The 27,309-nt window shown below is 45.6% G+C and overlaps 1 protein-coding gene across 1 annotated transcript in view; it reads right to left on the minus strand.

Moving 5' to 3' along the window:
- The window catches only part of LOC144168909 (uncharacterized), a 59,592-nt gene extending 33,246 nt beyond the window's left edge, over positions 1–26,346 (minus strand). Inside the window, exons 1-4 of the mRNA XM_077697906.1 lie at positions 25,920–26,346; positions 12,379–12,537; positions 4,660–4,967; positions 3,376–3,531 (exon numbers count right to left, since the gene is read on the minus strand). Coding sequence (XP_077554032.1) covers positions 3,376–3,531; positions 4,660–4,967; positions 12,379–12,500 — 586 coding nt within the window. The 5' untranslated portion in view covers positions 12,501–12,537; positions 25,920–26,346. The remainder of the gene's footprint in view (positions 1–3,375; positions 3,532–4,659; positions 4,968–12,378; positions 12,538–25,919) is intronic.
- Between the last annotated feature and the right edge of the window lie 963 nt (positions 26,347–27,309).

The raw sequence follows: 27,309 nt of genomic DNA on the forward strand, positions 1-27,309 counted from the left end.
CCCTCTTAGAATCAGCGGGTAGCCTGCCTGAAAAGACGAGGCCCTGGGACCCAGCGCATAAAGGTTAAGAGGGCCTGGACTGCCAGCCAAGGCCAGGGCAACCCGGACTAGGGACGCCGGTCACCGGGCGGGTGCCCTAACAGCAGCACCAGCGCTGCTGTTAGGGCACTAAATAAACATTTATTCCTCCTCCCCTTCCTGGCTTACAAATCACTTGTACGACAGATACTTGAATATAGTATAATCTGCTTGTTCCCTGATACAAAACACCTTATTGCTAAACTAGAAAATGTCCATCGGAGGGCCATGCGTTTTATCTACAATAAATACAAGCGTTATGACTCCCCCACGGAATCACTTAGAAGAGCTGAACTACATATGCGCCAAAACGTTACACCTGAAATTTTCGTTTCAAGTAATTCATGGCGGCGTAAAAATACCTTGTAAGAAATTTATCACTCCATCTATTTCCAGGTCTACAAGAACAAAATACGACAAACATCCTATAGAGAACAGGTTCCACCATGAATCCTTTAAATACTCTTATTTTCCACGTGTGATAAGAGGATGGAATTGTCTACCTAATGGCATTGTTACTAGTTCATCCCTTGATAATTTTGCTGCTAAATGGTCGAACTTTTTATTAAATAGTCCTTGGTATGTGTTCTGTACTCCGTATTGCTGAAACTTTCATCTGTTGCTATATAGAACGCCAGTCCTTCACTTCGAGTTGTTGTTCAATTCGCTCTCGCGCTACGCACGACTAGCCTTCTGGTTACCTCAGTCGGTAGAGCGACTGCTCCGGTTAAGCGGTGGTGCCGGGTTCCAATCCTAGACCAGGACGAATTTTGCTTCAACTGCGAAGTTTCTGAGAAAGCTGCATAGCTTTTCTTTGTAGCCGCATGGCTGCATTTAAGTGGATGTCAAACTTTCCTTTGCAGAAGCTTATTTCACCTTAACGATTTACCCTAAATCGTTCGATTATATGTAATGCATATACGTTGTTATCATTTGAATTGCTACTTGTTTATATGTAGTCTATTTGACTGGTGTGGCTGTTTTTACCATGGTCCTTTTTTTCTGCTTTTGTGATTTGTAAAAAAAGAGCACGCTTATTATTCATGTATCCCCCAATCCTACAACAGCCTCCAGAGTTGAGGCTAGAAGTAGGAATAAATTATATCATAATGAATTATTTATGATAAATAAATAAACCAATAAATATTAATAAAATAACTTCTTTAATTACTCAAACGTAGCTTCCATCTTAATTCTAGTTAAGCTCTTATTCAGAAGATGCATCCGTATTGCGTTTCTACGAAGAAACGCAACAGATTTTAAATAATTTGGAGGATGTAACGAAACGGTTGGTATCCTCGTTCACTACATTCTGAGTGTCACCATATTTATCGCACATTGCTTAACCTTAAATTTCAAGCCTTCTCTTAGTGAACAGACGACAAATCGTATTGTGTTTTCACCATTCCCAAGAGCGAAAGTAAATATCGACAACTCTTTCACAGTATTCTTTCAGATATTACGGCATCTCAGAAAATGCGGGAGGGGGGGGGGGGGTGTTTCCGATCATTTTGTTTTATACTTGATACATAAGTGACAATGTTACTGTGGCCTCTAGAGCGAAATCCATGCTTGGGCGGACGATATGAGTTTGATTTAAAACAGTGAAATAATAAATCAAAACTTGACTAAACACGTCCCAGGTTATACGGACTAGAAGAGCGGAGACGCCAGAGCTCACACAGCACACATTCGGAAACACGACCGCTATGTTTAGCAGCGAATGCAGGAAACTTATATGAAATGACACACTATCAGCTCAAATTGAGCGAATCCTGTTCAGGTTTTCGTGCATTTTTCACAACAATATCTCATGAAATAAGAGTATGAACTCCATCATAACAAATATATCGGGATTAATTAGGTTACCCTCATGTGCCCGTTTCAATTTACAACCGAACATATGATGGGTATTTATATATCTTGCTTTTCACCATAATAAACTTGAGTGCCCTAATTTATGCATCTAAAACAATTGGCAATAAACGTAAGATATAAGCACTCAAATAGAGAGTATGAATTTTTAGTTTAGCTGGCTCTGTTAGAAAACAAGTCTATAACGCACAGCCAGCAAAAGCGGGGCTATGGACTGCCCAAACAGGGCTACTTCAGACTTGCAACAAGTGCTAAAAAATGTGTGCCTGAGACTACTAAAGCCATACGTTATGCGAACGTTAAGCTGAAAAACACTTCCTTTCCTATATAAATAGCCTCTTCACAAACAGAAACCAGACTTTGCCATGCGGCTGATGCAATGGCTCTGCGTTGAGAAGTCTACTTTGATAAATTGACGTATTGTGCTTGTTTTCTTCAATATTTCTTATGCACATGTAGCAGGTTTTTCTTGCAGCATTGTTGCAGTAATCTGAAGGGAAATATTTCTTAGATTAGCAGTTTAACATTAGTTGCACGTCCTTTCTGACAGCGTTTGCATCCGGCCTTCGGCATCATGTACTTGTAGCTTATTGAAATAAACTCCATTGTGCATTGTTCATTGTTTATCTAGTAGAGTACGAAATTCGCAATGTCGCCATCGCGATTACAGCATAATAGAACCGAAAGGTCAAGCTATTTCATGGCTACGGGTACCTTGATATAGCAGTTCACAAAGTGCCCCATTTGAAGCTTTTTTTTTTCGCCGCATGCCTTCATATTCATTTTTTTTTGCTGTTACAGAACGAGACCGGCAGCAGCATTCGGTGTCATTTCCAACCTGTACGGCAATGATGACTGTGATAAGTGAGGTATTGTGCACGTTATAATGATAATACTCTCGCCCCACCGGTCGCGCGTCTGCGGCGAACAAGTATTGGTGCTGACAACTCTCTCCTCTTGTAGCCATTTACCATAATCTATGGTTCGCGGGGTGGGCCGGTCACGTACTTGCGTGCAGTCTCGGGTCCCCGTCTTCAAGGATATTCTCTTCGTAACTATTCTGCCGCAGCGAGCACGGCAGTTTGTCCAGAAGCTTCAGGGAAAGCTTGGCTGAAAGTTTCATAGTAATATATACTAGTGGGTAATCTGTCGCTGCAATCGCGTGCCGTCGTGGGCGCCACCATAGCTCCCAACAACGTTCCCCTCGTACTTGATTTGGCTAGACAGATGACTTACATTCGCTCTTGAAGCCCAAATTTGACAGTCAACAAGCGAGGCGTACCGATTAGTTGATATTTACGCGATTAAAATGCAAATAAAAGCGTTCTGATACAGTGGCGCCAAAAGCAAACAGTGAAGTCTATCGCACCACTTACGTGCGCGTATGCTGCAATAGATAGCATTAGTATGGCTTCTACTCACTTCTCGGCAATGGACTGCTGCTAGAATCTGACAGCGAAGAGGTGTCATTGGGGCACTGGCGGCAGGATTCTTGACCACAGGGGCAACTCGTGTTTGAACACATTGTCCTCCGATCACAGGGTGCACCCTTTTTGTCCTCACTGGCAGTTGGACCGGCTGCACAGTTTGAAACAACAAATAAACCAAAGAAAACAAGTTTTTATTGCTTGCATGCAGTTTTGTTGTTGCTCTATTTTCCGAGAATATTTGCTGCTGCTACTCGGAAGGCGCCACAAGCTGATTTAACCTCCCAGAGGCTGCGATTCGAGGGGTCAGGGCTACGACTCCACATTCCCATCTTGAATGGCAGAGACGTTAAACGACTTTTGTCGCCAGTTGATCGGAGAGTTCAAAGAGATTTCAGCATCCACCTTAATTGCAGACAAGAATGTTTAGGTGTCAAAATAACATCTTGCTTTTGTCATGCCCATGGTTTTAAAAATTGCTGAGGGACTGTGGGCAAAGGTGCCCGTCACACTTCTGTCACTATAAGAAAACAAAAAGAGCCCCTGTTATCTTAATCCTCCCTTCTCTGCATAGCAGACTCAGAATCTGGCTCCTAGAGGACTCCTCACGGTCCTTTGCTTCTGGTCCCTTACCAAATAGCGACGGAAGGAGCGGAACAGTTTTACACTTTACATGCTGTATTTTGCCTAGTTTGCTCAACTTTGTCCTCCAAGGCTCCGTGTCTGCCAATTCAATTTCATTTACAGGCTGACTTCATGAGTTTTCTGCAAGTATGTTGCACTATTCTTCGAACAAAAACGAGGCATCGCTAACCCCCTACCATGTGACCTCTGGCATCTTGCAGGCATCTTGCGGACCAAGGTAAAAAATCCGGGGCTAATCTTGATATTTTTGCGACAGTAAGGGTGCTCATGGCCAACACCAGTTATGTATGTGTTTTTTGTCTCAAATATGCCGAATGTAATCTTGTTGTTTAACAATGTTGACAAATATGAAGTATGGTACCACGCTGTATAGTTTAAATCTTTTTGCCTATATAAACGTGTAGTTCAAACATTCCTTTTTACTTTTAGCCCGGTGGCTGTACTAAGGGACGGCCGGGTGGACGGGCCGACAGACAGACAGACAGACACACAGACAGACACACAGATCAAAATTTTCACGTTTAAGTAGCCCAAGAAACATTCCTTCAAAGCATTTTACATGATCTTCCATGCTCACGCTGCAAAATGGCTCTTCATGTAAGCACGAAGATAAGGCAAGTCGTGACCCACTCACGATGCACTGCAAGCTGGGCACTCTGCGTCAGGGTTCCGTGGTCGTCGCTGAAGTGACAGGAGTATACTCCCGCGTGGTGCGCCGACACGTTGTCCAGGAGAAGCCGACTGCGTGTCACCGTCGCCTCGGACGCAGGACTCTGCGGGGGCTTGTGCCATACCCTCGCTTTGTGTCCGGAGGAGCCGGCCTGCCCCACAAGGCTGCCGTTGTGACGCCACTCAACGCTCATTGGCCCGTGGCTAGCAGCTTCACATGTAAACGAGGCCACTTCGCCCGCTTTGACGTGTAGAACCGGTGCAGGCTGCTCTCTGTATGGGCAGAAAAGAAAAACAAAAAAAAAGTCTTCACTGCCAGGCGCTTCCCCGTAGTCAACTAACTAGTGATGAAGTGCCGCGAACTTCAATGTGAAAAACGTTATTACCAAACCAAAACCAACAACAAAAGAGCAGATGCCGCGCGTCATCAATGAGTCAGTTCTTCAGGCATCTTCCAATTCTGCGAAGGCTAGACAAAACACCTTTATTTGTTTGTGCAAATCGATGGACGCCTCCGCCTTTGTCAAGACAGCTACTTACACTTAGATGTTGCATTGACCGACACAATAAAATGCTGCGTAGCTACAATTACCATTACTTTCAATTCTTTTCTGATTTCAATTTCGTTTTCTCTCGAAACGACAATTATCAGTTCTTAAAAACATTATGAACATAAGATATGTTATCAAGCTATGTTAAAAATATTACAGACGAAGAAGAGATGTCTGCTAGCAGCTACTCCGCTATCATCATCATTAAAGAGAAGTTCCATCCGCCAACAAAGAACCACCAACCACCCGAGATCCGCGCCTTGACTTCTTCAGCAAAATGGTGCCGTGACCAGGATGAACGTCAAGAGTTGAAAAATTGAGTGTTGACCGCCTCTCACGCTGACGTGAATGACTGTAACGATTGAACTAGACTGCTACCCTTACCACTGACCGCAGGCGACCGCGAAGAAAACCATAGAAGGAACTGACGACGCGCCAGAAATGTACCTGATCCCAGGTCCTGGACGACTTTACTGATCCTAAAAGGACGCCTCACGGAAACAAGCTGAATAGACCAACACTACAGGGGATTGGGCTAGAAGCCTCGTTGTCTGAAGAGTCAACTAGACTTTGAGCACAGCACGGCTAACGGCTGGAGCAGTGAACGCTACTCAGCTGTTATGCTGCGGAAATTTTGTGTGCATTATTGGGGCATCTTCGAACTGAATGAGGACAGATGATCAGGAGAAGGGTTTAAACAGTTGAATAACAAGCACATCGCCTTCTTTCGAGGGCGGAAGAAAAAAGGCGAGTTCGGGGTCACACATCTGATTTTTCAGTAATAACTAAGTCATCAACATGGTTCACAACCAGCTCAAAAAATATGAATTAAGGGCAGCACAGGTTTATACCACAACATAGTGCTGCGAAGATGGGGTCGTGAACTGCAACGACGATGCTGAAAAACTATAATTACGTGTGTGGTGAAACCTCAATATGCGATGTAATGGATGATGCCAATGCCAATCCACATACCAGTCCACGAAACAAGCAGGTGAGCATGCAGTTTGAAACTTTGGGTGCAGTACCCCCAATACGCGAGGAGGTGCACTGGTTGACTGTTCTGTACGAAATACTTTGAAAATGGCCAACATATTTTTTTTTCGCAAACGAATGAACATATCATGGACATTGAAAAGCTTTATTGGAGAAACAAAAAATAAAATGCACATGATTATGGCAGCCAATCAAGGGACAATTCTTAATACTGAAGTGCTAGGATATGTCGAGGACCGTGAACACAAAATTCTGAGGAGCCAAGTTGGGATAAAAGAGAAGAGGAGAAAGTTGTAAACCAAACTTCATCTTGGAATCAAAACGAAAAGGGGTGGGGCGAGAATTCAGAATGCTACTTCAGTACAGATTCGCAGTCGACAGAAGAAAGCGTTGATGCACTGAATGACACCCTGGATGTGCTCATCAACGTCGGTGCTGGCTAGGGGGAGGGAGTGTGGGAGGGTGTAAAACTTTTACAAGGACCTTGCAAGCTCTCTCAGTAAACTAAGGCTGCATTTGAAAACGACAAAAATATAATAGCAGTAACTGCAGACCAACCAGTAGAATTGGCTTAGCTGTCCAAGTTTATTAAATATGAGCCACACTGCGACATTCGAGCAGGCACAATGAAAGAAACTGAAGAAGTGTTAAAAACGGAGAGGGTGGGACGGTACAACTGGCAAAGAAGGGAGGGACTGGTGGGCTATTTTTCCGCATTAAACCAACAATGTGCTTCCAAAACACTACAGCAAACGACTAACCCTAATGTAACCAAAATGTTTTGTTCATTTGTTCGGTGTGAAGTGTCTCGGCACAGCCGAATAGAAAGGCCAGGAAAAGCAATCGTTTCACATGTTTTTGTGTAGGGGTCAGCACTCGGTTGGCGATGGTGGCAGCGGCCAGTATCAGCCAGCGCAGGAGAGGTAACTTGCAGGAGTCAGCGACAGCGTATGTGCTTCATCAGCGGCTGACCGGCAGAAGCCCGAAACTATACATCTTGGTGTTGAAAAAGATCACAAAACAGGGTCGAAGGTAAAAAAAAAAACAGACGACGCGGCGCTACCTTCGTGCCGGCCTTGTGAGCGCTTTCAACACCAAGAGGAACAGTTACCACTTAGCCCAATTGTCCGTTCTACTTCAGAAACTATAGACCCCGCATTAGGGCAGGAAGCGCTTCGGTCGGTTTGTAGTGTATTCGGCCGTGTACACTGGCAGTCAGGTCTACTACGGTAGTGCACGTCGCTGTCTTGAAGCGGCGTTCGACGGGGAGCGTGCTTTCAACGTCTACCTGCTCACTTCATGCACGAGATATCTAGTCCTAGTAACCCTGGGCCCCTTTCATGCGGGCGTTTTTAACAGCGGGACTGTTGTTGTTGGCCGTATTGTGTGTGGCGCAATTATAAAATCCAAGGTTATAGTTACTCCCTCCGCTTACCGTGCGCGTGATCCCACGCCGCACGGGGAGAGCCCGGCGTCGCTAGGCTTGCGCGCGGCGCTCTAAAAAAATACCACGAAAACAGTTCACGTGCGCCTGCTCTTGAAGTGGGAGCACAACACAGCTATCGCTGCAGGCGCCCAGTTCGGGATCCGGTTACGGCTGGTTCCAGCGCGTGCTGACGCGTTCCACTGTGGGATAAAATGTGAACGCCTGTGGACAGAACAGTCCTGGCCCGCCATTTATGCATGAGGAAGACGATGATATAAATGGATATGACGATTACTTCTACTACCACAGTGGAAAGCGATGGCGGAACATGTAAATAAACAATGTCAAAACTAATTCAATGCATGGTGGCGTGCCCTTCAGTGCTGACATAGAAAGCAATCTTCCAGCTTTGCTACGCTTCAAGCCTTGCGCGACTAAAATCAAGCTTCGCAACATTTTTTTCTTTGTCGCTTTAAACGCCTCCGTCTCTGTGCCTTGCAGCTTTTTGTCGTCTTTTCATGTTCTTTCCCATGATTCCACCGGCTATTTTTTAGCAGCTGCATAGATCTCGGCAACCTGGTCGCTGTTCTCGTGACAAGGCTGCAGTAGGCTCTAGTTGAGCTAAAAAAAGACGTCACCTGGTGCGAATTTGTGGAGGCCGCAATACCTACAGCCACGCTATTGAGATTCCGCAATCGCAAAACCTCTCGCGACATTTACTTCCTTCTGCGACAACACATATCCAGTCGGTCCTCTCTACATCAGCCTGATTAAACCCAAATATGGATCACATAGCAAAGAATAGTGACAAGAGGGTGCCGAGTTCTACTGTTCGAACACGCAAGGCCCAATACAAAACCTCCTTATGTTGCATCGGCGGCTTCTTCCTAAATAACACGGAAACTATTCGCCCAACCACATCTAACTCATACTCTCACTCCGCTACCTTGACTCAATTATCGCACTGTGGATGGATTAAGTTCACCTTTGTTATCAATCATCAATCTCCAAAACTCTTGCAGGCTACATTCTCCCCGGTAACCTCTAGCACTGCTGATAATGGCCCGAATGCAATCCAGGTCAACCGAAAGGGCAGCTTTTAGAAAAAGAAGCTAAAGTAAAGAAAGGAAAGACCAAGAAATCATCCTGAGTCTCTGGCGAGCTTCTCATCGTTGGAAGGTGGAGAATGGAAGTAAAGGCGGGGAGACATAAAATGACTGGCGGGAGGCGGTATAAAGTAGAGGTTACTCAGAGTTTCAGTTCACTGCCCAGGAGGGACATCCGGCATGCCCCATCATGTACTTTGAAACAGAGAAAACCCACAAGGAGGGGCTCAACAGCAATAAATATCTGCATAACAGTATTATGATTCCCTACACGGTAACTTTTATTGAAAGTTAAAAACTTACTCAGGGCGTCTGCGGCTAGTCAATGGGCCGCTCGTTAGAAAATTGTCTGGAAGTCCCCCAGGAGGCCTTTGAAACGGCCGTGTACCAGAGGCGTTAGCGGCCTACGTTGAAAGCTTAATCTAGTCTACGAACCGCGTAGATCCGCAGCGTCACTATGGATCAGCGCTTCTGGAATGCCATACATGCCGTGGGATTAGTCCCTTCGTTTCAAGCACCCCCACCACGAAAATCTTTGCCCCCACCCCAATCGCAGTTCTTTCTCCCTCATCCTGTGATCTGTTAGAAAGGCAGTGTCCTTGATAATCTTCAGTCTTGTAACATTGATCGGCTAGAGGTTGCCTAAAGGTCATCACCTTTGTTTAAATAAGTGGAAATTACTCACTAAATCAATGTAAAGACTTTGTGGCATGAATGCGACAAATAATTTCAGGTGACGGGCTCCCTCATGGCACATCATTTTTATTAGGAACGGGGTGATGGTACGCTCTCAAGGTTGGAAACATAATGCCCCGTTTACGCGGTTTTCTTTTCAGCTACTTCGCGTAACCGGCGCCCACTTGATTTTCTTACTTCAAAGGCAAGCGAGCATAAAAAGTTGACAGCACCTGCAAACTTTCCTAAAAATAAGACATGCTTACGGCTTCTGCAAGAAATCAGCGCCAGGGGTTTTAATGTGCGGTTTCAATGGATTCCATCCAAAGTTGACGTCAAGGGCAATGAGACCGCTGATCAGATGGCACGGCGTGCGCTGCAATTAGCACCGACTGGTAAAGTTTCCCCCAATCACTGGAACGACTTCAGGGGAACAGTGGCCGAACATTTCTAGTCCTTGGGAAATCCCTAGCACCATCCTTGCGTCACAAAGGGAATTGCGTCACAAAGGGAACAAGACATTGCGGTACCGCATCCGAACGGGCTCAGCGAAGACCACAGCATGGGTATTCAAGGTGGGCCTCGTGCGATCGCCTGTGTGTTCGTCAAGTGCAGTAATAAGGGATGTACACCACTACGTAATGTGCTACCCAGAGCATGATGTCTAGCGGACTGCAATGCTCTCAGCGAATCGAAAGCTGGCAGCCCCACACAACACTCTGGACCAGATCGTCTTTCCAAGGGGACATTGGATACTGCGCAGAGAAGTGTCGCGACTTCTCCTAAGCTTCCTTCAGGAGACGGAACTGGCGAACTCGTGGTGAAAGGACACTACCATTGGCTAATTTAGGAGGAGCTTGAGCGGAGCAATTGCCGGCATATTCAGCCTGGCTAACCCCGCCTGATTCCACACAACAACCACCACCACGACCACCACATTGTAGAGCTTAGTCAACAGGAGCTTTCAGTGCCTAGGCAAAGGTGGCCGCAAAGTTTCGATGCCAAATATTACCTTTATATGACCAACAGAATCTTTAAACTCGCTGAAAAGGTTTTTTGCGGTCTGGGTATTCTTTGCGGCCGTCCGTAACCGCGTGCAAGCCAATTTTCAGTTATTGGCCGCCTTCTTGTTTTTTCCAGAAAGTATTATTAATGGCCACATTACAGGACATTTCCGCACAGTACAAGCCCAAAATGAAAAAGGTACCGGCTCGGACGAGCAAATGCCTTATACTCTTCTATTCTTGCGATGTTTCGAAAAGCTCATGTGCACATAAAAAAAAGTAAAAACCTTCATGGGAAGTTTTGCAGGCGCACCTTAACGCCCAAGTCGGGAAGAAAGAGCGGGATCGTGAACCCACTGACTTCTTTCTTTGTATTATTCAAGAGACTTGCTAACATGGTGCCGCTCAGTGTTAACCACCGCGGACGAACGGAAGCCATATGCTTATTTCCGCTGTACGCAAGACACATCACTCTTTTTTGAAGGAACAGTTGAAGTTCAGACACATATCAGTGAGGCGAAGGAAATGTGAAAATCAAGTGCTCCTCTGTCGAAGCTACAACGATAGCAAAAACGCTAAGCTATCCACAATCAAGTGTAACACCACACAGACGAACCCAGAAGCTATTGACGGAGAGTGTGACGTAAGACTGCGTTCTATATGCGAACATCGGTTTCTTATAGGGATGGTTTTCAACACGGCGATTGTGCTGTATAGTGCTTTTCTAATATCGGCATTCCATGGCTCTCCATAGCGTTCAACCATCGTCGTCCTTTGGAGGAGAGAGCATTTTCGGTCAAATTTTGGCCAGCTATTCACCACTGTACAAATCCGAAGTATTTACAGCGTTCCGCAATGGCGTGCAATAAAAAAATTTCCGTAATGACGCAATCCGACAGAAGTCACATTTATAACGAGAGGAACCCGTGTTCGATTCCGACCGCGAGAAGCGTCTTGATTTGTCTACACTTCACCCATAGTCATCATCGTCATCAGAGAAAGTCAGCTCTGCGGCAGTGGTTTTTCACTGGACTACATATGACTTCAGGGAGAGGTTGAAATCTCCGCTTTAAAAACCAGATTACATCCTCGTTGCCACGGTTCCATGGAGGCACCTAGCCACTGCAGTGCCATTGCTGGCTTTTTTCACTTGTAGATGCGGGGTAGTGGTCGAACTACGGGATTCTTTACGCTAAATTTATTTCACTGCTGTCGCCCAGTGCTTGTACAGCTAATCTGGACCGCCAGTGCACGTCGATTTCCCCAAGTATACGTACGCAGGCGCTTCTCCGCCAAGCGTCCGCTTACATTTCAACTGCTTGAAACAGTCAAACACTTTTAAAGACGCATGAAATAGTGCTCAGAAAACGTCGCGAAGTTATTACAGCGATAAGTGTTGGGGTTGTTCCTGTATGGAAATCATATACCTTTCCATTCGGCTCCAAAGCTGCCGCAGGCTTCGGCGCCTTGTATAAGGGAGTAAAGTTCTGCTTGCAACAGTTCGAAACTGCTATATTTTCTGTCATGGTAATAGTTCGCGTTCCGACCACAGGTTACTTGTATACTGAATCCGCAGCTTGGTTTTTGGAACGTAACTTACGCGAGTGTACTGCCACATAAGACAACACTACGGCAAGCATGATTTGATTGTAGGGTTAACGGCCCGACGCAAGGCAGGCGATGAGGCTTGCGCCGTAGAGGAGGGCCCTGGATTCATTTTGACCACCTGGGAATCCTAAACGTGCGCCGAAATCTCGTACACACGGGTGTTTTTTCTTTTCGCTTTCATCAGAAAAGCGGCCGCCACGGCCGGGAGTCGAACCCGCGGCCTCATGCTCCGCAGAGTCGGCGAACGTCAACAACAAAGTACATTGCGAACGCTGCAACCCCAGCGCTAAACAATGAAGCTTAACAGTGTCAGCTCACCCCTGATGTGGAGGCGCTGCTGTTCCTGAGGCGTCCCTCTTTCGCCGAAGAAGGAGAAATTGGTCTCGCGCCACTGCGCCCACGATGAAGGAGAGCAAGAGAATGGCGCAGGCTGTGGCCATTCCACTCCGCACCTCCAAGTCCCGGTGCCCGTATTTACTGCGACACAGACAAACCTATTCACAAGGCATCCATTTACAACAGAATCTTTCGCTTGTTTTGTAAAAAAACAAATGATTGTCTTTAGTAAAAATAGTCTTCATGGCATATTGTACGAACAATATTAATTCTCAATGTGCTCCCAAATTCACGTATAAGATGAATATTTTTCATTTAGGAGCATATTGACTTTTGCAGTTTGACTCTCGCAGTCATACCTCTGACAGCAATTGTTTTGGGGCGTCACAGTATGCTTAATAACATCGAAGATGTCTAGCAAATCTTTAAAGCTTTGTGTCGGCAGTTCAAATCACCAAGAAAATACCGAGCGCACCTAATCACGAGCACGTGAGCGCGTGCCTCGCGGCGAATGCCCAGCAGTTAAAAACAAGAAAATGCGTAGCGTCCCCGCCGCACGTTTGCCAAGCCAAGCATACACACTTTGGGTGCTTCGCCGAAATTGCGGCGACCACACGGCCGTTAAAAATAAACAAAAAAAAATCCCGAGCGCTCGTTGAGATTGCCCAGGTTTGGCCAAAAAAAAAATCCAACGTTCACCTTAATCACGCAAAACTTGCTCGGAGGGAGAAAGACACGTGATAGCGAATTCCATTCGAACATAATATACACTGATGATAACTTCGAAAAAATATGAAGAAGGCTCACACGTATTACAACTAAGGTTGAGTAAAAGTCGTTGCGGCAGTAAGGAATGAGGAGGAATGCTTTTATTATCAGAGGGGGCATGAATGCCCTCTTGGGCAAGGAGAGGGACATGAAGGAAGGGAGGGAATAATCGAAAAAAGAACACTGTTCAATGTTCAATCACCTGAAATGGTGGATGGCATTTTAAAGTCCGTCAACATATAATTCGAAAAAATCGTGAAGAGATAGGTGCGACGATTTTTTATCGGTATCGGTCTAGGTTATTACACCGACTTGTAGAGACCACTAGTTAGTGCGTATTCAATAACTTTCTCAAGCACTGATTGGTCCTCTCGAGCTCGTTCCAGATGCCCTTCTTCATCTCCGGGTGGAGAACCGAGGTTCAATAGTGGCTCGCGACCGGTCTTGAAGTGTGCACAGTGCCATATTAAATGGTACAGGTTAGGGATGCACTGCTCGTCACAATACGGGCAGCGTTGGATGTGGGAGCTGGCTCCGTGGGTCCATTTATGTAGTACATGAGGGGTTAAGGCCGTGTTAGCGTAAATCTTATTAGCTACCACCTTCCCCGAGCGTGTGAGCGTCTTGGGCGGGCCCAGTACACCCAACGGGGTGGTATCTTGAAGCCACTTGAGACTCCCTGCCTTGAATTTCCGCAGGTGAAGTTGCCAGTCTGGTCGTGGTAGGTGCTGCAATAAGGCACTGGAAACCACTGGAGGTGTGTGAAGTGTTTCCTGAGCGGCGGTGTGAGCCGCGTAGTTGCCATGTGCCTCAGGCGTGTGTCCAGGTCTTCTAGTTGAAGGCCTCGGATGGCATGTAGTATATTCGTGGCCGTATAATTACGTGAAAAGTTTCGGTTCAATTCTTTAAGGGCGACGTGAGAATCCGTAATAATGCGAAATTTCCGGTATAGGAGTGAGTAACAATGGTCGCGGATGGAATGGACGGCCCCCAGGACACCCATAAGTTTAGCTTATTCAGCTAGGCCATATGTATTGGAGATCTTCCGGGAATCATTTAGCAAGGGGGCGTCCGAAGATGTCCATGCAATCGCAGCCTCATTGCCGCGCACGGCGGCATCCGTGAAGATGTGGACTTCGTTCTCTATCTTGTCGTTCTGGATAGTGCGAACGTATAACTCGCGTGCTGTCACCTGCCGCCGAGGTATAGGGCGACGTCGAGGGAAGCCAATCGCAGGGCGCTCCCAGGGCGGAAGGGACAATGCGTAACAAGTGGGGTCGAATTTACTGTTCATACAGTCCCATGAGCCGATAGCCTTGCCTTGGGGGGACTGTTCAAGATGTTCCTTAAGACGTAGCTTGGTCACTTCGATCAGGGTATCAAGGGGGGGAAGGGGTACAATTTTGTGAATGTCTATGGAGGAGAATTGAGGAAGACCATTAATTGTACGGACAAGGTGCCGATTTAATATATGAAGATCCTTTACGTGATCTGGGCGAAGATCATATACCGAAAAGCCGTAAGTGAGGTGGCCGTGTGCTATTGCACGGCCAAGCATTGTACAAGGCTGCTGACGAGCGCCACCAAACTTGTTCGATAGGCGGAGGATGGCGTGCAAGAGGTTGCGCCAAATGGTTTTCAGATTAAGGATCCATTTACGGGGCTATTGCAACTGCTAACGGGCAGGCTGAGAAGACAAATGGTGCCGTTATGACAATCAAGCTGCGTATCCCCGATCTGGATGGAAATGCTTTGATCTGAATTTGTGCCATTTTTGCTGTCAACGCTGAGTAGCTCTGTTTTATTGTGTGATAGCCGTAATTGAAACTGGGAAAGGGAGCGTTCAAGGCTCAATACGGTAGCCTGCAACAGAACTACAGTGAGGAAGAAGCAAAGCGGCTGTTGAATCGTGGACTAAAACCATCGTGATGGTCGTAAAGATTGCGTACACCTTCGCTACCTTAAAGTCTTACGCGTTGGTGTGAGCTTCTTTCATTTTGTTCGTTCGCGGTTAAGAATTATTACCGGGTGCACTGTTTAAATGTTGACATGGAATGTGGTGTTTATGAGAAAGGCCAAATAGATAGTGTGGAGAAACACATAAGTCAATACTAAGGGATACGTCATTACTCCTTCGTCTGGAGCCTTGGATGGGTAACCTTCCTGCTCAGTAATAGTTTATGAAATGCTACAAAACGAACATGCATCTGTTAAAGTAGAATTCTTTGCATAGAACGTTCTTACTACGCCTGTTAGCAGCACGTTCACTCTATGCCATGTTATCGTCACAGGAGAGAGGCTGTTGCGCAGAAAAAGTAGCTCTGCTTATGAGTAAGCTGCGCACGGAGTAACGAAACAACAAGAAGAAACCGCTTTCTTTAAAAAATCATCATTGAAGCCGCTTAGTGGCCCTGGAACATTACCGATAGTCGAGCATGCCCCTGCGGGTAATTAATGTCTCTAGTGTGGCAATATATACAACTATTTGAAGTAACATTACTGCTTCAGCAGGGCGTCATTTTTAGGGAGCAGCCCTTGGGCGGCGGTCTCTGGACTGAGCCGCGTTGTCGGCGTAATAGAATGAACGATGGCAACAGCGAAGAGTGAAGGAAAAAGCGAACCATGAAAAAAAGCAAAGAATGAGACTGTTGCAAAATTAGGAGGGGAGGGCTGTTCGCCATGTCGGCGTGAGCCAGCGCTCTCTGATAGTGTGTGGTGGGGGAGGGGGCAGCATGCTGTTGCCGCACGAGGCACTCTACGGCGCGACGCTGGGGCAAAAACGTGAAGGTGACGTGCGCGTGACTATGATGTGCGTTCACTAACACGCAGTTCGCGATTCGTTCCTGAGACGCAGTTCGCGCCCCCCACGCAGAGGCACATTATGGCTGCCGTCTAGAGAACCTACGATTGAGTGCTGCCTCAGCGCACTGCTGCTGCGCCCAAATATCGGATTAAGAAGTATCGTAATCGCCAGCCAATTTTTTAGTTTAATGACCAAAGGAAGACACTAGGCCTGCCTGCGTTAAAAGATACGTAGGGACAGCAGGAAATGCATATCGGACATCTTCAGTAGTCAGCAGCGTGAAGGGAGTCTTGAGATATTCGAAAAGGTTATTTCGAAAAGGTTCCTTCGAGGTCATCCGCTTCGTAGTAGTCCAGCACTCGGCTCAAGTCGCTCTCAATATCGAATTGTTGAATTTCAACGATGGTGAGCTGTCGGAGTAAGTTAAGGTGGTGGTTGCAAAGCCAGTTGATAGCAAAGTTTCGTGCTTTGAAAATTTCGGCACTTCCAGACGAGATGGTGATCTGCGGGGGTGAATGTTTTGCAGTGGGGAACTTGACAATCACTTTTACGTAATAACATTTACGGATTGCTTCTGGTGGATATCATTTATGGATATATTTTGTGGAAAAATATTTATAACGATCTTTTGAGGGAGGACATCTGTGTGAGAGCCCGAAAAGAGAGCTAAGGGGAAAAACTATATCAAACAGCACTCGTAACTTCTTTCTTGCTTTTCATCACGACTTTTCTTCCAGTTTATCAAGTGAATCTGGAAGAACTAACCCGATTCACCCTTTTTATATGCACAGGTATTCTTAAGAGCCTTCAACGCCACAAAATGAATTTACTAATCGTCACACAAAGCCATGGTATTTCTCGTTACCTGCGCCATTCAATTCTTTGAGTGCATGTAAATAAAAAAAATGTTATTAGCTGAATTACCCTCTGGCGCTTTGTAATTATATCTTAAGGCTAGTAGGGCACCCTTTGCTCTGTATAAATATAATAAAAAATAAGACGGGCGCTAATGTGGTGCGTAATTGTAAAAAGAATTTTTTACGCTTGTATTCGAAGAGCATTCTGTTCTATTACACGCTTTTTAAACTATTTGCAACACGCCTAAAAATATCACACCGCGTGATAGACCGCGAATGCTATGCATCTTAAGAACACTTTTACAGCTTTTTCGCACAATGGTTTTAATACCTTTTGTCCTTCAAAACGGCAGTAATTATTGAAATTAAAGTGCATTTCACTACCCGTTACACTGTTTTAAAACTTACCTCACCATGTAGTAGAAACATTTCTGTACGTTTGTAGTGCAGTTTCCTTACCCATCTAATAAGGTCCTTGTACATTAAAGTTGAGCTTTAGTGTCGTCCCTGATGCCCTCATACGCCAATACGCAGAGCAGGAAAGCCACCGTTATCTGACATTGATGATGAATGATCGTGGGTGAAGTGAATGAATAATTGCTTCCCGTGGCTGGAATCAAACCTGGGTCTCTAGCGTTGTGAAGCCGGCGTGTATCCGATTGTTTCATTTCGACATGGTCGAAGCGGACGCCACGCAGCAGGTATTGATTCTTGCCGTACGCCCCAAACCTAAAAAAAACTTTTGCTCGGCTCGTATCTTTCTATATTTACGACGAAGCTCTACAAAGCGGTTTTTTATGCCAAAGCCAACGTTAGGCCTACGGAGCAAAACGTTAGGCCTACGGAGTGCAAATCTGAGAGTTGCTATGGGTATTCCAGAAAAGTGGTGCGTACCTCCAGAGAAACACGTACTTGCAGTGCGGAATTGGCCGACCAAAAAATCCAACACGAAAAAGCTTCGCGTTCCCCGATTGTCGTCGTTAGACAGAGGGGTACACGATTTTTTAATAGTGAATCATGCATGACATCCAGAAATCATGGATTTCGAAAGCGATCCACAATGGGTTAAGCAACGTTCGCTTCCTTTTAACCACTCCACAACAGACATGGTTTTAGCTCAGGCGTTACAAATACATATGCCTTCAATTATAATTACGTCATTTGATGGCTGACAAACGGCTTGATATTTTTATGGTTGGATGGATAAGAATGCCTAATAAATTGGTTGTTTTTTCTTCGAAAATAAACTTTTAACCTACCTACATCTGGAACAATATTAATCAAAGGATTTGTAGCAGACCTCACAAGAATTGTTTTTAGTGTGCTGTTTTATAAAAATATATCCTGGCCTAATCACATCAACACTATACGTTGCAAAATTTCTGAATCAATTAAAATTCTGAACAGATTCCGTGAATTCCGGCGAATAAGAACAAAAATGACCATTCCGATTACTGAAATGCATTCAAAGATGCTGTATTGTTTATAAGTGAGGTGGGGCTCCTCCAAAAACTACATGAAGCAGTAGAACGACAAAATTATCCGCACATTTATACACTCTCCCATACGCATAAGTACACTTTGCTCTAAACGGACCATTTCCTGAATAAATGTTGAGGAAACAGTGTTCTGGATAAATTACATTTCTTGGAATAGTAACAATATTATACACAGTTCCTTCTGGAACGCACAAATGTGGACGCACCATACTATTTTAGATATAAACTTTGCGTACATAATTTTCACAGCCTGATACGCTACGTAATTGGTAAAGAGGAAACTCCAAACTTTGAATTATAACTCCTTGTGCCGGTATAGAATGAACAATTCTTCCATCATGCTTACCTTCACAAGAATATAAGAAACTATGTCTTGAAAACGTTATAATTTTTATTCAGTTTTCTTTGTTCCCTGAAAACCTAGAACAACATGCATGTATTTTTTTTAGTTTTTACATTGTTTTTTTTTAACCAAGTGCTCCTGTGCACTGGCCTTGAATAGGTTGGTGTCACTTTGATAAACAATGCGTTCTGTAACAATTTAGTTATTTTGTTTTATGTTATTTGCATTTGATACAGTGTATATATTGTCTTTTTGTTTTTTGTGTGCATTAGATATTCTTTGCATTGTAGTTCCCTATGTCTTCTGCGCTCTTGTTGTGTGTGGAGTGGAATGTCTGGAGTAACATGCTAAGTCTAAATCTTTTATTCTGTAGTCACAATGAACAGCACAGAAGCAGCCTAAATTTATTTTTTTGTGTTCTTCATGCCGTTGGATTTGACAAAAAAAACCCATTTGTAGAGCTTCCTCGTAAATATAGAAAGATACGAGCCGAGAAAAAAGTTTTTGGTTAGGACCCAAGATGCGTTTTCGGCGATTTGTAACCTCAAAAGCATGCATCTTCGAAACCATCAACTAGTTGCGTCGCGTATGGTGCGGTGAGTTATTTAAATCGAAAGTTACCTCGTTCGTCTTTATGTTTTTTGTCCGTACTTTATTTTGGAAAGTTTGAGTTCATGCTGATATAGTTGCCTGTATTTCAGCTTGGAATTTTTCTGTTCATGCGAAATTGGTACCTGGTCTAACCCTATTCTTATTAAAATGCAGTTCGCTTAATTCCATGAATTGTACAGTGCGTTCTGGTGTATACCTTTTCGCCGTTGTCGCAAAGGAAAAGGTTTATTTTCAAACCTGCAGTGGCAATCCGCATTTGCTAGTGATATATGAAAAATCCGCCTATGCACTCGGTACAGATGGTTAACTAGGGAAGCCGTTAAGTATTCACCCGTGTGTTTCTGACCCTCCGATGCGGCGTACCAGCTTACCATCGTCCGTAGATGCGAGTGTGTTGCTACGTCATGTATAAACCCAGCCAATTTATCTCAGCTTAGTTCCACCTCCTCTACAACCTGTCTTTTTCCCGCATGCGCGTGGCGTTGCCCCGAGGGAGCTTTCTGCGTACACGGCACCACCGGATTTTCGTTTACCCGAGCCATATGGAGCTTCGCTTTGAAAGGATACGTATATGAAATGGTAAAAAAATGTGCGCGGAATGGTGCTAGGCATTTCCATGATACTGTCGAAAAAAATGGGAAATTTAGGAGAAGCAAAAAATCTTTTTGAGACCCACGGGAAACACCACTGCCGTAAGTATACATGATTAATTTACGCACTGCTAACGTACCATCCCCCTTCGTCCGCGAGCCCAGAGTCGGTGGAACGCCGGCGCGGCTGCGCGTTCGCTGTGACATATAACGGCAGATTCCCCGCAGTGACAAGTAGCTTCCCGCACTTGCGTGGCCTCATTATGCGGTCGAGGGGCCGCGCGCGTGAATAGTTGGAGAGAAGCTGTCGTGAAAAGCTGCTCTTTCAAACTTCACCCGCTTAGAATGCATGACGATGAACGTGAACAATATGGTCGCTGATAAGCAGGCGTCTGAGCCGAGGAAACTTCGGCGAAACGCGCGCCACAGCCGCTTTACGACGGCTTTGCCTTAGTATAAAATCTCGAACACTTCAAAGCCCCGTACGAAACTTGCAGCCACATCTAACGAGGGAAGGATATTAAACCGAAGCTCTATACAGTATAGGATGATAAAGCAGACGTAGCGCTTGGGTTCACAAAGGCTGTATAGCGGTTTTGGTTTAGGGTTATTTATAAGATATATCTAGTTGGGCCATTGAAAGCACTATGTATAATAGGTCCCTTTTAAAATGCTGTACATTAGAAAAGGGGCTTCTGTGTGCGTCATGTGCGCTTACACAAGCTCCTCTCGGCGTGTGGCCGTATGCGCTGGCGTCTCAAGCTACCTTCGCGTGGTCTGTCACTGACCGATTAATGGTACGTTTAGTTGCAAGCGTTCCCTCAGAACCACGTTTCACTGCCTTCAATTCTGCTTCATTGTATTGTTCCCTAGATGCCCATTAGCTCTCTCCAATGAGCTGACCTAAACTTCCCGTTTACCCTAGGCCAATAGTAAATCACCCATATGAAGAGACAACAAGCACATTTACGAGCAAATTTTGTGTGCGCAATTTTAATATTGATGCAGTTATAACTCTGTTGTCCATCTTTTGTTCAAGCGCAACTATGTTGCGCATATCAGATATAAAAAAAAATCAGAAGAAAGAATGAAACGAACGTCCACATGGTGCTGATCAAAAATAGAGCCAAGATCGTTGCAGCATATTGTCAGCAAGCTTACGTTTTACCGCCGCGAGCTAGCCGGACACGTAACCGATCGAGTTAAAGGCCATACTTGGTGCATCACAGCCTCTGAAGCTCAAGACGCGTCGTTCTGAAACGGGAGCGCTTAGCAGAAGGTTTCTAGAACACGATTACAAGCCATACTTCACCTAGAGGAACAAGAGAAGTGCCTAATGCCACATATGATACGTAATCCCCAGATATATGAAACACACTGCGATCATACGTTCATACAGCATTCTTCTCAGCAAGGCAACCGACAACCCTTCATCTGGAGGTACGGTTGAGCCTAGCACGCGCACGGTTACAAGTATGCTATCAGCTTTCACAACTGAACGATGCCCTTAAAAAGAGCTGTGGTTTGAATGCTGCTCCCTGGCTGAGCGTGTTTCTTGATATGGTTACTCTCTCCATCATTCAACACATTAACAGTGTCTCCAAAACCAAAGACTGTTGTCGCGGCACTCCCACAGCCAATATCAGGAAACTGAAGTTATAAGATACGGGAGTGTGATTATTTCCGCCAACATGATGTTGTTAAACATGCTAAGATAGACTCTAAGATAGACTCCAAACAAAACGTAAGGTCCATGTACGGATAAGAAAAAGCAATAACATTATATTGTTATAGAAAAAGCATTTGATACCTTTCTAGCCGACACCGGGCTGGCTAGAAGGACAAGACGATGTATCTGTCATTGAGTGATACATAAAAATGTCATTACGTTCAGTGGCGATATGTGTTACGTGAATTAGGTTAGAGCGGGAAATAGTTGTTTAGCCACGTACCAAACGCCTGGAAATGTAATTACGACGGGTCAAGCTAACGCCGAGGGTACGTTTCTAATATGCTGTACCTGCTTGTAAATATGTGGCAAACAGACCGAACCCCACGATTGTATCAGAGTCAAGTGGTCTTAAAATGTCGTGGCAGTAAACTGCAGTACACTATGGGTAGCTCTTGCCCGGCCAGGGCACTTGGAGTGTGGTGTAAGCAAGGGAAGCATCTTACGTACAGGCCAGACAGAAAACACCGCGACGCGCAATCCTTTTCAACTCAGCTCGCAGTTTTTCACAAAATTACAAGAAAACTACACATTGCAGAAATAATTCCCCTACACGGAACATTTCAGTTGTATGAGAAACGCCGAAAAACATCCTTCGATACACGCAAACATTTCGCGATTTATTGATAAAAATGTCTTGATTCCATGAAAAACATTCTGATCAGACAAGCCGGTGACTTTTTTCGTCCAGGAATGCGCGAACCTTACGGCGTTCAGGGCCTCGCATCGTCAGCCGGCCAGCTGACGCCCTTTTGCATTCCCAGGCTAGGTAATTGGCGGAATTAGGAGGGGGGGGGGGGAGCAGTAGGTGAAGCAGTAGGGGTAAGTTGACGGAGAGATTTGGTTCAGCGTTTAAGTGTTGTAATATGCGTGGGCTAGAAGTCAACGCGTAATGCCGGCCGCCTGTGAAATGACAGACGAGTGACACGGGTACCGCCAAAGAAAAAAGAAACTGAGTTAAATGAGATTCCATTTAAACAAAAAATCATAATAGGACCAACGTTATTAGTAGGCATCGCGTGTCCCTTCTTTATATTGTTCCGACTCTTGGCTTTCGTCGCCAATTTAAGTGTACCGCAGGGGTTGCCCTGATACTTCTGACTTGCCGCTTAATTCGAAGCCTAAAGTTTCGAACACGAGACTGCTCACACGGCGATGTGCGAAAAAAAACACAAAAAAGTTGTGGAGCTGCAAATAGAGAGATGCGTACGCTAGCGCTAGTCTCAAGTCACCTGCAGATTTATTGACTGTGCGCTGCCTCAGTTGCGACCGCGCCGGCACAGTGCAAAGATGGCGGTGTTTTGGGGCCGACAATCTTGAAATTGTATTGGAAAGTGATGGTCACCTGGATGAGTTTTATTTCAATTGACTTGCAGTCACCGATATTTAGGGCTTTAGTTTTGAATGATCGAGAAATTTTTTTATTGAATTGCACGTAAAATTTCCGGTACCAGCACATCACTTCTAGTTAACCGAAACTTCGGGTTAAGCGACTTCAAGAGGGTGCTTCTTTGGGCCTGTTGGTATGACATGACGGAATCTTGAAGCGCTAGGACACAGGGACAAGCGAGTGGGAGTGAGCGCCTTGTGTTGTCCCACTCGCTTGTCCCTGTGTCCTAGGTGGAGGGTACGGAAAAGTAACATTTCGTCGTTAAAACGTTTGAGTGTAATACCACCTGGCGCGGCATGTGCCGCTTCATTTGCCCCTAGGGCCACAATCTTGAGTGCTGAAGGCGAGGTGCGGCCTCTACAGTAGCTGTGGTAGGCCTGTTATGAGTCTCTGAAAAAGGCCACATAACCGGAGGTCGCTGTGGTTACGGACAGAGCAATCGCGGTCTTGGTTGACCGCGATTGCTCATGAGACTCACTCATCACAGCCTGCTCAATCAGACTCATTTGTGCGCGAACTTAGGCGTGAGTTTCAGTCGCAGTGAACGTGAGACACGTAGGGCATGATGCGTTTGAGCCAGAGTGATTCTGGGCTGGAGTGAATCTCAAACCGACTCAGAGCCCAATTACTTAAAGGGTCATGAAGACAAAATACAAGTTTGTTTTACTCGAAAGATTTCGTCTTTTGGAGGGCCCCCAGCGCTTGTCCGCAGCAAACCATGCCGCATTCACTGAGCATTTATTCAATTTAGGTTAAATGTTTAATTCTCCCGCCAAATCCCGTGTTTTCGTGACGCCAGCCCTGATGTCATGAAAGCGGGTATTCAAACGAAATTCCAGTGCGTCGTTTGGCTCCGCAGCCTTGCTTACCATCAGTTCTCCCAGATGGCGCTGCCATAGTCGGCCGCGAACCGTTGTCCGCCGTTGCTTTGTTTTTGACCGTAATTGCTTCTGACTTGTTTTTGTTGCGGTAGAAAGTAATCGCTTCGTGAAACATGGGGAATGCTCGACAAACAGGCTCACGTAATACAACGTCGCTTACGATAATCGGCCATTGTCATGTAAGTCAACTCCAAAGCGGCGGCCTGCTGTGCAGCTAAAACAAGCATAGTACGACCAGTAGCAACAGCACTGCGCGTCGGTGCACCTATGTTGACGTGTATTTTCGTGACTTCTGTTGTTTACCCAACCATTCTTACTACTAGAAGATGACAATGCATTACAATTAAGCTCAAATAGCTCCTTCGGCAAGCTTGTAAGCCCTGCCTAATTGGCGTTTGCTTTTGCCGGCCTCAGACAATCGCACAGCTGGGCATATGACATCAACGTTGTATGGCGCGAAATGAGCCGGTGGGTCGTATGGCTATTCTTTTATTTCCGAATTATAAAGCTTATTTGAGCGAAGTGTGCGTTAAAAGTGGTGTCAGTATGATTCTAACGAGGCACTCTTCGATTGAACCAAACTTGTGTTTTGCCTGCATGCCCCTTTTTGCCCCCTTTTAGTATGAGCCCACGTTAGACTGCGTACGTCTCACGTGGGCTCGGATTTTGCCTCTTAGCAAGAATTCGTGTATATCTCGTCCTCGCGAATTTACTTTGACCTAATTATACGTCACTGTCGTTTTTCGGCATCATTTCAGGTCGACGATAAACTAAACCCGTCAGTTCAGAAGAGGCAATCAGGTGATAAGATAGCGGATGGCTACCTGCTGAAATCGTTTATTCCAAGTGCAAGTATGAGGCCGCCGCTCGTACCAGAAAGAATTTGCGCTCCTAAATGCCTTCATTGACATGTACAAATCTAGGAGCGTATTCAAAATTGGCAAGCGGTCCCAAGGTCCGTAAGTGTAGCTGTAATGCAGTTATTTATTAATATGTTGGGGTGGTGGCTTCGGTTTCTTTTTTTTTTTTTGCCATCCGGTCATGCTAAGTTTCCAGTCTAAAGCACCGTAGCAGAATATACCGGAGCACAACTGCAGTGGTTAGGATATTCTTGTCCTCTTCTACACTGGAGGCCTCAATGACATTTTGTCAGGATTGCTGCATTTTTTCCTCCAGAGCCGAGGCCGTAACGAGCACCCAAAATCGCGGCGCTGGATACCACCCGCACGCATATGCTATATTTGAGATAATACTCATAAACAAATTAGAAAGCGGAGAAAAATGCATCCTAACAACGAGCATTTTGTTATAGGTGCACCTTAAGCGTAATCGTAAGTTTGGGGGTTCGCGTTCAACTCGGCATGCGTTTTCTTTTATTTTGTTTCTTTCTGTCATTTCTAAATCATCTATTTTCACAGCAAAAAACTGTCAAACCACGCCCCCCCCTCCCCCCCCAATCCTCTCCTTAATCACCACCGAACTTTATGTCTGTCTTTTCATCTTGATTGCGATATGACAACATCCACTACCGCAGACGGCAATACACACAGCCGAGCTATTTCTCCGTGATGCCGCGCTACAAAACAAGAATCATACAGCCTAATTATAAAATGTCAATAGAGAAACGTGTGGTGTGCGTTTCTTACCATGAGCGAGTTTTGGAAGGGAAAAAATCCCAGCACCCTTCAAGGAACCGCATGGGGTCACAGCCAATCTTGACGGTGCGACATCAAACACGAAGTTCTATTTCTAAATATCAACGCTTGGAATTGTTTGTGTTCCTTGCAAGTTTCCTTATCTGTAGTTGCTATTGTGTTTGATTCCCCGCCATCGGTCGTGTTTAGCATTTCCGTTGCATGCACATCGCACACCTGAATACACAGGGTAGTGAAATTGCTGCGAATATAAAATAATGCTAGCATATTCGGTTATGGCTCAACCAGTAATAGTTTTCGTGTCGTCTTTTTAACCACTTGACAATAAAAATCGAGATCCCCAAGCAACGTCCAATGCCAAAGGGCACGAAGTAGAAAGAGCTGATACGTGCCTACCTTGTTTTTTCTGAGACACTTCAGGGCAGCCGGCGCTCACCGTGGTGCCAGGATCGATGTTTCCGTGGTGCCGTAGTTCGATCGTCCAGGCAATCGCTAGAGTCGAAACTGGACTGTGGCTTTGAGGTTACGGTTGTATCGCTCGCGAGGGTCGCACGCACCAAGGCCGAAGGTAGCAGCGATTGAGTTGACCGTGGCTACGGCGGCCCGGCAAGCCCCCGAACGGAACAAACCGCGTGGAAGCCCGCCACGCGACATCCGCTACGGTGCCGGAGGGAAACGCGACGCTCCTGCAGTGCACGTTGGCGTCGGTGACGCGCCGGACGGCGTGTATCGAACGCCGAGAGTGCGAGCGCGGTGTTTCCTCTTTCAGCGGCAGACACGCTCGAAACACGCGCGAAAGTCGCCTGCCCTCCCTCCGCTAGACTGCTGCCCTCGCATATCGGCACAGATGGCGGCGGCTGCAGGTTGATGAGTCTACGTGTGTGGCGGCTGCTCGGAGAAGAAAAAACCGCGGTCATTGTTGGAGACTCAAACACGGCAACGTGTACACAAACGACGCCTACAAAGCGAGCATATATCACTCCGTATTTTAACAAGCAGAGAAAATTTAGGCTGGAATAACAAGTACGCAAGCACAAACACCTGCTTCGGTTTCTTTTATTGTTTATTTTTTATTGCGGCTCAAATTAGAGCGACGCTGCTCGTTCTAGTGAGCCCATCTGCATCACTGCCGCCAGAAGTCAAGTGCGTACGTGAACATATTTAGCATTTCCTTTGTTCTTGTGCCTGCTGCGACTACTGAAGCACCGGGAAACCGTTCAATTTTCCAGCTTTTTTCCCGATCCCCATCATCGATTGGATGAAACGAAAGGCATTATTTTATTATTATTATTATTATTATCACCATTCTTCTTATTATTATGATAGCCATTTCTTTCACGGACATAGCAAGAGCGCAAGTTCTTCATTCGGACATTTCTGTGGCCTGCCGTGATAAGCTTCTCCCCCACTTCTTGTTTCCGCACCTTCAGCCATACAAGGTGGCACGGCTCTATACTCATACTCTACTCCTCACCGCTATTGCTTTCGACGGGGTGATTACGTAGGTTTATACCAATATATTCCCTCGGCAGATTGGTCCACCGTTTTGATGCACTCTGACGTTCACGCGCTAGTCAACTGCTTCACTGAAATTGTAAAGAATGGTATCGACCGGTTTATCCCAATGTGCAAAAACTCTAAGAAATATCTTTTTGGTTCGCCAAAACACTCCGAGGTGCCCTTAAGCTATAGATCGCGTACATAGAAAGGCACTTGACTTTGGCCTGGGCAAGTGGAAGACCGAGTTTAGAATTCACCGTTCAACGTGCAAAAAGCTCTACAAAAA

Source organism: Haemaphysalis longicornis, unplaced genomic scaffold, assembly GCF_048455015.1.
Source record: "Haemaphysalis longicornis isolate Haplotype H1 unplaced genomic scaffold, Haemaphysalis longicornis Haplotype H1 scaffold_2, whole genome shotgun sequence".
In the NCBI taxonomy this organism is placed as follows: Eukaryota; Metazoa; Arthropoda; class Arachnida; order Ixodida; family Ixodidae; genus Haemaphysalis; species Haemaphysalis longicornis.